This window comes from Phaethon lepturus, unplaced genomic scaffold (genome assembly GCF_000687285.1).
Source record: "Phaethon lepturus isolate BGI_N335 unplaced genomic scaffold, ASM68728v1 scaffold2083, whole genome shotgun sequence".
Lineage (NCBI taxonomy): Eukaryota > Metazoa > Chordata > Aves > Phaethontiformes > Phaethontidae > Phaethon > Phaethon lepturus.
The window spans coordinates 11074-24685 of record NW_010531021.1 but is presented as its reverse complement, the minus strand read 5'-3'; the positions used below and the strand labels follow the sequence as shown (position 1 = coordinate 24685).

Sequence of the window (13612 nt, the reverse complement as noted above, 5' to 3'; positions counted from 1 at the left end):
ACTTGTTATCATTGCTAACCTAGTCGAAATTCCTGTGTAACTCCCAGAGACTGAATTTTAGATGCTGTGACTTCTGGGTGTCCTGGACTTAATAGCCTGTTTTTCCAGTGTTGCCAAACTCTCCCAAGTCTCATTGAAATTGATGGCATTTGATGTTGCTCAGAGGCTCTGAAAAATCAGTCTAGTGTTGGCTACCTTTACTTAATAGCCATTTCTCGATTCAATAAAACTGAGTAATCACCATAAGGAAAAAGCACCGATATGAGTTCAGAAAAAATATGTAACAGTCAGTTGACAAAACCACCCAATTTCTTGGGTGCATCCTTGCAGTTTCTGCATGAGCCAGAGTCAGAAAAGAATAGCAGGAGCACTGGAACCACGAGCCAGCTAACAACTTTGTAGGCCTTTCACTTTAGCTCTTAATTTAATCTTTAAATTGAATTGCATTAAAAATTAATTTTTACTTCATGCTCCATGTAGCAAAAGTTAAGTCAGTGTTTGTTTAGTTCTTGAGATCTTTGGATGAAAAACATAGCACAGCTATTAGTATAATGTTTCACCACAAACTAATCACTCTGCTGGGGCCAGAAAGTGTAAATAATTAACATGCTGCTTGCAAGCTGGGTTTGGTCATCTCTTGGAGCAGAAACCTAAGTGCATTCCACAGAGTCAATGGTAATTCTGCATAGAAAATGATAATCAAACATGGTCCACAGTTTGAAAAGGATAAAGGATTTATTCCAATTTAACAGCAGAATCTTATCCTTTTACTGCTTAGTTTTTCTCGCTCTGATATATTTTTGTACACTAAAAATCTGTCATATCTCCAGCTGAAAGGATTTGCTTCACGTCAGACTTTGTTGTTTCACAGGCTCAGCTCCTCAAAGCTGCTGGAGATGCTCAGCGACCATTGATTTCAACATGGTTTCAGTTGAATTAGGCAATGATGTCAGTACCAAGGAGATCATCAAGATATTAATACAGGCTATTACTTGGCACTTGCACAGTTCCAAGAAGAAGATCCAAGGTTTACTTCACGGTATTGTATAAGTAGAATCAACAGTTGCTCTGACTGCCAGAGGTATGCTTGGTTTGTTTTGGTTTTTAATGTGCTTAGTCTAAAATCATGAAACCCCTGAAGCACTTCGAGGTTCACTAAAATGTTTTGGGACTAAGTATTTATCTGAGTAAGCCAGCCATGTGCTGAATTCCTTCTAATACGTTTCAATATCTTTAAATTTTAAACAGAAACCAGAAGAAAAAGAAGAACAAGACATTAGTTTCCTGGTTCCATGTGTAATTACCAACACATTGTCTGTCTTTTTTTCTTGACATAGCTCCCTATTGCTTCCATTATGCTCCCCTGTACCATGGCTGACCACTAAGGACACTCAGCACATCTACATCAGTGTCAGTACCAGCTCTCTCCTCCTCTGACTCTGCACCGCCCCAGTTCCTTGCCATGAGCTAAGTTAAAGCTGCATCACTTTGCATCCAAGTATCTTCAAATTTGTCTGACAGACAACTTTGTAAATACTGGGTAACTCCCTTCCCTAACCCATTGTTTATTCCGTTCAGAGATCAAAAGAGTTGAGCTCATACCCCTTGAACAGTTGCTGAGCCAAACAAACATCTGTGTGTGACTTGGAAAAAATACCTCTTAAATCAATCAATCTCCGGTTGCACTAGGTGGCCAAGAGGGCATCAGAGAAGCGTTCTCCTTGAGCTCTGCCACACCAAGGCTCTGCCTCAGGTCCCACCACCTTCAGGGACATGCTGTAGATAATACTTAGGAAAAAAATGCTGCTTTGGAACCACTTCATCATTTTGTCTGAATTCACTTGCGTTTGTCTAATTTCCAGGCACTCTGTGAAATTTAGGGATCTCTCTAAGCTTCTGGGGGAAGCAGGAATCTGGTGAGGCTATGGGTTCAGTGAAGCTGAAATGAAGCGGTTAAGTTTTGACGGAGAAAAAGCACTGGCTAGGGAATGATCCTGTGCTTTCCAAGTGAAGTAAAAGGCGAGATCTATAGCGGGACAGTCAGTCTGCGTCAGGGCAGGCAGTTCTTTCGGAAGTTAAGCTCCAATGGAGAAAAATGGACTGGTAAGAAAAATTACCTGTGCTTTTATACTTAAAGAAAATGGGTTCTGGAAGGACAGTCCATGTCATTGGGGGGCTGTAAACCCAAGCACGAGGGCACAGCAGATGCCTAGTGGCATCTGAAAGCATCACAGCAGCTGGTGCGGGGCAGGTGCCAGAGCCCCTGCACAAGCCATGGCGCAGCACCCGTGCTGGCACTGCAGGCCAACCTTCAAACCACTGACACACAAGTGAGCCTCAAAACCCATATCCTAAGCTAACTTCTTAAGCCATCACAATAGGGGGAAGAGGCATTACAGGCCCAAGTTTCTTTCAAAAACTGCTGCGCTTCCACTGATTTGAAGGATGCTGTGGGAAGCAAGCCTGGCAAAAATCAGATCAAAGTAATTATTATCATCCATCCCATGCAACGAGCTTGTATGGGAGAACTTCCTTTTGTCCTCTTCTGTACAGCTCCCTGCTCAGCATCAAAATCAGCCAGCCGAGGGCAGAGGCACCCAGTACTCACAGCCCTTGAAGTGCTGTGGGAAGACATCTGGCACGGACGCTCAGATCAGCAACGCTCCTATTTTTGCATAACGCACAAAATTACCTTGTCACAGGCAACAATGCACTTTTTTCCAGCAGCGCAGAAGAGAAAATCCACAAGGTTTGTAAAACTTTAAAGAATAACGCAGTAGCCAAGTGTGCAAGTAAATCATGTGAAAGCTGATGGGACCAACTTAGCAAGGCACTGCTATGACTACATAATTAATTCTTCTCTTTTCTGTCCCCAAAGCCAACACTGAGTATCTACTTAGTCACACACGTGTTGGCTTCACTACACCCATGAACAGGCTTAAATAATGATTTTTCATAAATAAAATCTGAGCTTGAGAGCATTTATGACAGCTGAAGATATGGACGAAATACAATACATCAGATGATCATAATTTCTTTGCACAGACTGGTATCATTCTGAAACACCTTACATTTGGCCACAGCACAAAGGCAAATATTACGCATGTGAAACATGATGTGTTCCATAATTTCTAAGCTTTATTTTTCAAGAATTAACACTATTCTCCACACACCTTTACCACACATTTTAATTACAAAACCTGCTCATTTAGTAACTTCAAATGCAGCTGAGCCAATTTTACCAACCTATGGAATAGTCCCCAAGAACTCATTGAGGTCTAACTATCAAGTTCAAGTTGGAAAAAAACCCCCACACTATAAAGGTTTTAAGTATAGTAATAGATTGCAGGAATTTTCACAGTGGGCTGAGACCAATGTAGCTTACAGGCTTAGCTTAGACATCACCAACTGCTGCAGATCACTTCACATTGAACTCCACACAAAACCATTCATGAAGCTATTTTTCTAACCCAATCAGCTACTGCATGGCTTATACCTTTAAAACTAAGGGTTTCCAAAACCAAGCATAATTCTTAGCTATACGAAACTTCCAATCCTTTCAAATCCTACTAGATCTTTATCCAGGAACAACGAGTTCTCTAGCTCATGCATATTTTTATTTTATATCATGTTCAATTCTGGCTTTCATTTTAACAGAATGGGCACTTGATCTTCAATTATGAGAAAACCAAGTCTGGACTTATATCTATTATACTAGTAGAAGCTAAGAGGGCAAGAGATCCCCAGCAAAAGAGAACACTGGAACAAGAGGCCTCTGTGCCCACTCTTCAAATAGACTACTGATTTTAAAGGTGGAGAGGAACTCATGGGACAGGCCAATGGAAGAAATGAGCGGTCTAGTCCTCAAGACTTCTTCAGGTAAGCCCCATCCACACGAACTTCAGTTTTCAAATGATACAACCATGACAAATACGTTCTGGGGTGAAACAAACTATTTTCTTCTGCCTGAATGCAAATAATCACAGTGATCTTGCCAACCAAGCCACAGCTCCTTAAAAAAAAAGACCCCTTGCAACACAGAAGCCTGTCAAGGTAATGAGGGGTTGGGAGAGAAAAACAAATTTGGTGAAGAGATTACTCTAGCAATGAAACTGATAGTGCAGTGGGGAGTTCTCTATTAAAAAATTATCTAGAAGAGTAACACTGTTTGCTGCAAAGTAATTTTGAGGGTTTATTTGACCTCTTAGAAACCACGTTCATTCAGAAGCCAAGAACACGAAGTCATATTAGAAGGACGACTAGTTAAAAAACGAAAGGCAAACTGTCCTGGTTTCAGCCAGGGTAGAGTTAATTTTCTTCATAGAAGCTAGCGTGAGGCTATGTTTTGGATTTGGGATGAGAAAATGTTGATAAGGTGCTGATGTTTTGAGTTGTTGCTAAGTAGTCAAGGACAGTCCAGCTTCTCATGCTGGCCTGCAGCGAGCAGGCTGGGGATGCACAGGAAGCTGGGACAGCTGACCCAGGCTGGCCAAGAGATACTCCATACCATATAACGTCATGCTCAGTATATAAAGCTGGGACGAAGAAGAAGGAAGGGGTGGAGGGACGTTCGGAGTTATGGCGTCTGTCTTCCCAAGAAACCATTACGCGTCACTGTGCCCTGCTTTCCTGGAAATGGCTGAACACCTGCCTGCCCATGGGGAGTAGTGAACAAATTCCTTGTTTTACTTTGCTTGCATACGTGGCTTTTGCTTTACTTATTAAACTGTCTTTATCTCAAACCATGAGTTTCCTCTCTCCCCCGTCCCACCGGGGGGGAGTGAGCGAGCGGCTGCGTGGTGCTTAGTTGCCGGCTGGGGCTAAACCACGACACAAACATAAACTATGTTTCTCTTACTTCAGAACTTACTTATTTCTTGGGCTCCCCACACAGATATTTTTTGATTTGTGTATCGGCATGATACAGAAAACTTTTCTCAATATGTGAAGGATAACTCCACCCTTTTGGAACGGCAAAAAGCTCTCTCACGGTCGCTTTGCACAGGAACAGGTGAACATATAATGAATATGGAATATTCAGGAATATATGAAGTTTGTAGATTTTCCATACTAAATGTTGCTGTTTTAAGACAACAAAGATCCCCTATCTTGACTCCTGTTTTCTTCCTCTTAAAATCACAGAAGGTAGAACTTGTGCAAGATTAACAGCCAATAGCTGAGTGATGAGATATAAGTACATAAGTACATCCTTAACTCCTAGGATTTAGTTTAGATTGTCCATAGATTTAAGCAGAAGAGCCAATATAATACCAAATCACAGAATTTACCTTGGTCTTTTCTTCTTCAGTTATGGTGAATGATGCTGTCAATGATACGAGATGTGTTTTATTCTGAGAGAGAGAGAAAAATATTACATGTATTAAAAAAATGAGCAGAATCCACTGGCAGACAACCCAGTGTCTCTAGAAAAGTTTCTGGTTACAAGATAAGCTATACTTCTCATTAAGCTTAAAGCTGAAATAAATCTGATAGGAAAATGCAGTGTACTTAGGGGTAACACTAACAGACATGGAAGCAGCTGCTCTGTGGGATACATTCCCCTTTTAATCACAGAGAGGGATATTCTGGTGCTCACAGAATTACATTTTTCTGTGCCTATAAGATCTGAGTTGACTGAAAATGCACAAAACAGGAGCCAAAGTCAGTGCATATGTCTCTACTCTTATGATTCCCTGCTTTTTGAAGTCTTGCTCTCCAGTATACTTTCATGCACATTGAACAGTTTTTCCTCTAAAATAAAGGAGGTACTGCAGTTGAAATGAAAATACATTTGCAGGTTCTAATTATGTGCAATTATGAAAACTACAGAAAAAATATCAAGACGTATGTAGGAATTGGAAAGTTTTACTTAGGAAGAAACCACTTGTCCTGTCTCCTTAGACCTGCCTCCTACTCAAACACAGACTAACTCCACCGTTAGACCAGTTCCCTCGAAACCTGGTGCAACTGAGTTCTCAAAAATCACCAAGGATGGAGATTCCTCAGCTTCTCTGAGGAATCTCTTCCGGATCTTCACAACTCTTCATACCAAAAAAGTGTCTTCCTTATGAGCAAGCACGTTTTCCTTTGCTGCAACTTATTTTTTGGTCAAAAGTAATTACTTTCTGATAAAAATATGGCAAAACTTTCTACCTCTCACTGACTACAAGAATACACACTTAAGTATGTGGAACACCATTACTTCCAGGATAGATAGATAAACTGGAGAAAAATACAAAGAGTAGAGACAAAAGCTACAGAACAACACACAAACACACTTCAGCTATTTGAAGGAAGTCTAGGACTTTCTAAGATACTCATGTATTTATAAATTCATGGTAAACAACCAGAGAGCCTAAGAACCTCATTTCACTACATGCAGACCTCATTGCTTAGGCAGGCAAGAACCACCGTGGAGACTTTTTTTCACAAAAATGGTTAAGAGCAAAATAAAATTGCAAAAGAAGTACCTGTGACGAACTCCTGAAAGTTAAAGTTGCAGGCAATGTCAAAACCCTGCCATCCCACATTTCTTCTGCATCAAGAAGTGCAGAGTAGTTGATTGCAAAGTAGTCTCCACCTGTTAGAGAAAAAAACCCACAGTTGTGTAGATTAAGCAGGTGAGGTACATCTGCCAGTGCAGTAGTGGCCTCTAAGTAATTACGTCTGCATTTGCCTAAACAGAACAGTAGCTACACTGACTTGAAAACAACCCAGTACAGTTGCACATCTTTTTTTACACAAGAAGACTGGGTGTGAATCTTTTCAGAGTTGAGCATCCAGCTGAGCTCAGCTGCAGTTAAAGATACCTGCAAAATTTGAAAAGCGAGTTCAATATGAATTCAATATCTGAGGAGCTTTTTAGGTTCCTCTTTAGACTGTGCTTCCCCATCAGCAAAAGTGCTCTCCTAGGAACCAAGCTGCAGTAAGCTCACAACGCTGACTTCAAGAGAATTCAGCAGAGGAGGCAGCCAGAGCCTACCAGCATAGTCCAGAGAAGAGGGATGTGGATAGATTTGCTCTTTCCTAGGAAAATTTCTGAAAGATCCCTGAGGAAGGCTTGGGACAGTACTGAAGCTTTTCCTTGCCGACACAGCAGATGCCCCACATCCACAGTAGACAGTTCCTGGCCACATGAGCCTAGCAACCTCCTCTGTATCTGCTGCCTCTAAGAACTCAAGTAAATTCAGCCCAGGATCCAGAAACTGCATTAAATGATGCCTCAAGCTACAAAAAAGCATCGCATTTTGACTGATACTAAAACTCAACATGTGGAACTTAAATTTATTGTTGTGTTTTGGTTTTTTTTTTAAAATGGACAGCCTACATTATAAGTACTAACGGGTTGCTTTTCCTCCCATTGGAACCAAAGAGAAATCTGACTGAGATTTCAGATGAAGTCTGATTCATGCTACACTGCAGCACTGAAAAATTATCATGGGTAACATGCAGCATGACAGCACACAGGCCAGTGTAGGCACAGCCTTTCTGTCCAGCCCTAGTGGCAAGGTATGGGCTAAGTCCACGACTGACATAGTAATGACCGAACCTTAAGCGATAAGGAAATCTGTTCTGATGGGTTTTCTTCCACTTCAGTATTCTTCGTGCTGATTCATGCAACGTACAGGGGCTGGAAAAAGCTAGCTTCAGTTTCAGATTCAGTTATTATAAATAAATAACTGCTCAAACTTGGTTTACTCGATCAGCTCTGCAAGCCATTTTTCTATTCTTTCTCAGGGATCATTCTTTTTTAGGAACCTCTGCTGAGAGCCAGCAATTCCTTGATGTTTTCAAGAAACCCAGCCCTGTAATCAGTACCGCTACTCACACTGCTGTTACTAGAAATGGAGCCTGGCTATCCATTTGCAATCACACAGAAGCCCCATGTCTACCTATTTCCCTTTCCTATTTGGAAATCTTTCACCAGTAAAACACTATCATAAGCCTAGATACTTCAACCATAAACAGATATTACTGAACACTTCTGAAGCTCCAAGAGAAATATGACTCTCAAAAGCAAGCTACTAATTTTCTATGTACTTCTGCTTAGTAAAAGGGACATGAAGAAATCAAGAAAGGTAAAATTTTATGAATGTGCAATGATCCAACTGCTACCAAAGGAACAGACTGACTCCAAGAGTGGAACAGTTTCGTCTATTACTTGCTTTGATTTTATAATTTGCTCAGTTTGGGGAGAACGGATACTGAGAATAGCTGCCTTATGTCCGATGAATCATCTTTCCTGCTTGCATGGCCTTTTGCAATTCCAACGGACCTCAATACCTCAACAAGCCAACCCCCCACCCTTGGCTCAAGAAGGAAGACTCGTCAGATTGATTAAAATGGCTTGTGCAGCAACTTTTAAAAATATCCAAAATAAACAAATACTATCATGAAAGATTCAGTTTCACTTTGATGGCAGTGACTTTTACAGAGTACAGGGGCTCACTTCTGTGCCTTGGAGAACAGAAGCAGTTCAAAGGTGAGAGCCAAAATGTGAGTTAATAGAACTGTAAGCTGCAGCACAAAATCCCAGAGTTTTTCACCTGTATTAACTGATAATCAGCGAATTAACACCATCAAAAATAATAAAAAACCCCAAACTAACTAAATGTCATGATTTGAACAGATCCTTTTCCACATGTGTAAGCAAGGGTATTTCCCTGCAGATTTTCTTACCTTGCAAGAATCTTTTCCTGTAAATCTGTATACCACCAGTGGTCTCATTATCATTGGTTTTTTGAACATGTAGACCAGTGATATTGTCCAGGAGGATAAGATCTGTAATGTTTGTTGAGAGCAGCGTGTTGGTGTTATTAATCATAATTGTAATGTATGCAGTTTGAGGGTCACGTTCAACATCCACCTGAAAACAGAAATATTAACGGTGCAAAATGGCTGTATGTGCATCTTAACAACAAAATTAGTAGCCCTGATTACTAACAAAAGTTTGCTATATGCATAAACTTCTTTTCTGAAGGCATTCTGAGCGACCTGCAAACGGCACTACAACTCAGTTTCATCTCAAACTCCGAAGGAGATTTTAATCTTCAGTATGTCAAGTTGTCGCTTGGAGACAAAGGGACAGAAAGTCAGAACTTGGAAACCCAGTTCATGCACAGACACAAGTGAAAACAAGAATCTGAATATCCCCGTGATACCTCATACAACACAGAACTAGATCACAACTTTATGACCAGAGTCTGGAAAATTCTTAACTTTGAGCTTCTGTACCACAAGGATGTTTCTCTTGCAAGCTGCCCTCACTGCAAATTCATTCTCTCCACACAGTTTTGGTCTCCATTTCCCTTTCTTCACAGCAACCACACTCTCCAAAGGGTGCCAGCTGCCTCGATTCACCCTTCCCATGTGAGGGCTGAGGGAGCTACCAGTGGACATGGCCCTGCTTCCAGTTAGTGGTGAAGCTCGTAAGATAATCACCAATCTCCAGCAACATGCACTAGCGTGGTTTTAGTTATTTACTCCATTTGGCTGTTAACTCTCACTGAGTAATTATACCCTCTAAAGGAAATTACTTTGAGCCCAGAGTTGCTTACTGACCTCTCACCTTCCAAACTGCCTTCCCCTTTAACTCATATTAAACCAGAATTGGCTAAAACTTTATCAGATCTATAATATGCTGACCTATAGTATACCCATGATGGTATTATCAGGCTTCTAACACCAAATTAACACTTATTTAACTGACCAAAGTATGATTCAGGCTGACTCTTTCTCTTTTTTCTTTCTCCTTTCCACAAAATGTCTATTCTGTACCTGGACACCAGCAAACAGAAATAATAAAGCAGCCCCCACAGAAATGAGTTCTAAAAATATGAATTGTAATAGACTTCAGAAAGCACACCAGAGTTCATGGCAGCCACAAGGTTCAACATATGTAGCTATGATTTCATTGTGCACCATTGGTCACCGCATTTCATATTAGTTCAGTATCGAAAGAGATTACAGTTTTAGCATCATATGAATCAAGGAGAAGAAATAGTTTATTGACATTATTATTGCTTAGTTTGCATTTTTCTATTTAAGTGACAATAATTAAAGTATATTTGAATTAACCTTTTTCTATAACTTACTCTCCTTGGTATACCACACTAAATTTTCTGAACTCATTACAGCAAATTCAACCTCAATTGTATTAAACAAATCTTACAGAGAAAAAAAACAACTATTCATTTTACTAGATTCTGCAAATAATTGTCAGCACATATAAGAATAGGCTTAATCATATTTGTGAGGAAAGCATCACCAATTTCATATGTTTGTATATCATGAATTACACCCCCACATTTATGAGACTTAATATCACCCAATATTAAAAATGTGACATATTTTGGGCAGATTTTCTCTCCCCTGGTTTCTAAACTGACATGATGCAGTCAACATGCCTTTCAACCTTTCCTGTGCAGTCACAAAGGCTAGAAACCCGCTTTAAAAAGTACAAACAAAATTAAATGTGAAAAAAGCCTCAAAGACACATAAAGAAAACCCAAAGCCACAAAGCAGAGACCCTGACCCAATCACCAAAACAAGAAAACACACCTTGAAAGATTCAAGGTTCAAACTGCACGAGTTGTTAATACTGTATCATGCTCCACAGTAAGTGAGAATGGGCTTGTGCAGACAAACAGGTATGCACCAGCAAAAGAGGAAGCCGAGGAAACAGGGGAAACTAGAAAAACTTTTCCTCCCTTTATTTTCCTATACCTTTCCCTTGCTCTTCTGTGAGATGAAGGCAAAAAATGAGGATTTCAGCATCTCTTCCTGTGCTTCTAATCAGGCACAAATATATTCCTTTAGTTTTGGGGAGAGAGGATGTAGACAGTAATTTAGATAAAACCCTACAATAAAATAGGGAGAGAAAGTAGCATGTGTATATTCACGGGCAGATGGGGGAATATGTCAGCATTAGTCCTCTCCTTCCCCTAGGCAGGAGGTTTAATGCATGCTCACACACACTGTTCATTCTCTTTCTCCAACCAATTTTGCATTTTCTCTTCATTTTTTTTCACTTAATAAAATTCTTAATTCAGTGACTAAACAAAGCAACCCTTCAGAGGCATACCAATTGTTCTGGCTATCTCCCATCACAGTCTTCCATTTCTGATCAATATTAAATACATGTTTTGCATTCTTTATTTTTGACTGGCAGTCAGTTTTAAGCTAAACTGCAAAGGGGTTGAAAGAATTTGGGTTTTTTTTCCTGCTAGCACTGGAGAAAGCAGAAGATGAGAATAAAGCAGAAGATGAGAATAAAGCAGAAGATGAGAATAAAGCAGTAGGGAAGCTGTTGGATTTGACCTCCCCTAGAAAGAACCTCCTCCATATGCAGCTGCCATTGGTATCAGCAGCCACTGGATGCCTCCTCTAAGTTGGTCCTCTAATCTGCCTGAAGATGTTTTTTCTTGCTTTTGGAGCAGGTGACTATGCTGACAACCATCTAAAGAAACCGAACCCAATGGCAGCCCCTGATAATGCATAAGTGCTTATGCCATTTCCTCCCTGCAGCTGAAACACACCGTGTGTGCCATCACTCCCTGCAAGCCATGTCACTTCAAGTACCTGAGAAAGTGGAATGAAAGAACCATGGCAAGAACAAGGACATGCTAGGAGAAAAGACAGGAAAAAGGAATTGCCATGGAAGTAAAAGGAACGGAGGATCTTTGGGAACAACTTAGAACAACTCGAAACATGAAAGGACAAAAAAAAAAAAAAAAAAAAAAAGAAGGATGCTTGTAACATAGATGATCTGCAATACAAGAATGCTTAGGAGGTCAAGAAATGAGACAGGTAAATGTATTAACAGCCAATAAGTCAAATTTAAAGATTTATTTCAGCTCTGCTCAAGATTATTGTCATTATGAAGTACCATCACAGAAATGTTCGTGTCATACTATAGAATGAAGCTCTCAAAGGAGCACATTTCTGGAAAGAAGGAAGGGACTGGGCCCTAGAAGCACAGCCAAAATTTGAACACCCTAGTTTCAATTAAGGTATTTCTGTGATAAGGTGTTGGAAAAATCCTGCCTCCAAGAAGTAAACATATGTCATCTCCACGGTCTGAGGAGCCACTCATGGTAGAAGGAAAATGTGCAAAATTCACATTTTTTCATTTAAAACAGCTAAAGACCACCATATGGCCAGTCTGTCTCTTAGCAGGAAAGCATCTGTTCAGATGAATTAGGATTGAAGTAGATGACAAGGTAAGCAAAGGAAAATAAAATGTGAACTGCATTTGAAGGTGGAAAACAATCACATACAATTGCCATAGTTTTCAGTAATTTACAACTAAAAGCACTGCAAAATTATTTTCCGGTAACTCTAGCACCTACAACAGACTAACTTTGATCTTGTACAGCAGGATTTCACAATTTTTAATGAGCCTGTGTGAGGCTGTGCTATGAATCAGAAAAAAATAACATGTAACTGTCTCAAACTCTCTTTCTGAGAAGGTCTGATACAAAAATTGGGAATCTACAGCCAAAAGAGCAGAAGATTCTGTGTTACTGCTTCTTATGCCTCAAATGCTCAATATTCAGCCTCATTAATTATGATACGCAGCCATTTCAGTAACAACATTATAGGTAATTGGTGCCATAAGATGTGATGCATATTCATTATTCTCTATGCAAATGATCTGGTGCAGGTCATAATGTCACCTCTTCTCTACTAGTTACTGACTCCTCTACCCTCATATATAGCATTTCAGTGGCTGAATTCAGATTTGTCTTTAAGTTGGATGTGCTTTCTCTCTCCAAGGGACAAGTAAGATGAACTGTCTCTAATTATAAAAATTCAGACTTGCTTCATCCAGTGTAAAAAAAAAAAAGGGGGGGGGGGAAGAAAAGAAAAATAATAGCCTAGGTAGATCTATCAACCTATGCCACATAAAGTAAAAATAAAATGTAAGGTTTAAAATTTCCATATATTAAGGAGGTCTTTGCTCCTCATAAGCATTTTACACAAGTCATATGAAACCTTTTTTTCATTAAATACTGTGCTGTAGCTGAGTCCCACTGAATATGCAGACTATGACACAGTGGCTCTACTGTGCTCACAGCCCAGACGGCCAACTGTATCCTGGGCCTCATGCAAAGAAGCGTGGCCAGCAGGTCGAGGGAGGTGATTGTGCCCCTCTGCTCCGCTCTGGTGAGACCCCCCCTGCAGTGCTGCGTTCAGCTCTGGAGCCCTCAGCACAGGGAAGACATGGACCTGTTGGAAAGGGTCCAGGTGAGGGCCACAAAAATGGTCAGAGGGATGGAACACCTCTCCTGTGAGGACAGGCTGAGAGAATTGGGGTTGTTCAGCCTGGAGAAGAGAAGGCTCTGGGAAGACCTTCTTGCAGCTCTTCAGTACTTAAAGGGGGCTTATAAGAAAGATGGGGACAGACTTTCTAGCAAGGCCTGTTGCCATAGGACAAGGGTTTTAAACCAGAAGAGGGTAGATTTAGACTAGATCTAAGGAAGAAATTTTTCACACTGAGGGTGGTGAAACCCTGGCACAGGTTGCCCAGAGAGGTGGTAGATGCCTCATCCCTGGAAATGTTCCAGGTCAGGTTGGATGAGGCTCTGAGCAACCTGCTCTAGTTGAAGAT

The 13612-nt window shown here is 40.5% G+C and overlaps 1 protein-coding gene across 1 annotated transcript in view; it reads right to left on the bottom strand.

Moving 5' to 3' along the window:
• Positions 1 to 13612, bottom strand: part of EVC2 (Ellis van Creveld syndrome 2) — a gene marked incomplete at its 3' end in the record, with an annotated part of 65184 nt that overhangs the window by 43170 nt on the left and 8402 nt on the right. The window contains exons 4-6 of the mRNA XM_010284414.1: positions 8680 to 8866; positions 6471 to 6580; positions 5289 to 5351 (exon numbers count right to left, since the gene is read on the bottom strand). Of these exons, the coding sequence (XP_010282716.1) occupies positions 5289 to 5351; positions 6471 to 6580; positions 8680 to 8866 (360 nt within the window). The remainder of the gene's footprint in view (positions 1 to 5288; positions 5352 to 6470; positions 6581 to 8679; positions 8867 to 13612) is intronic.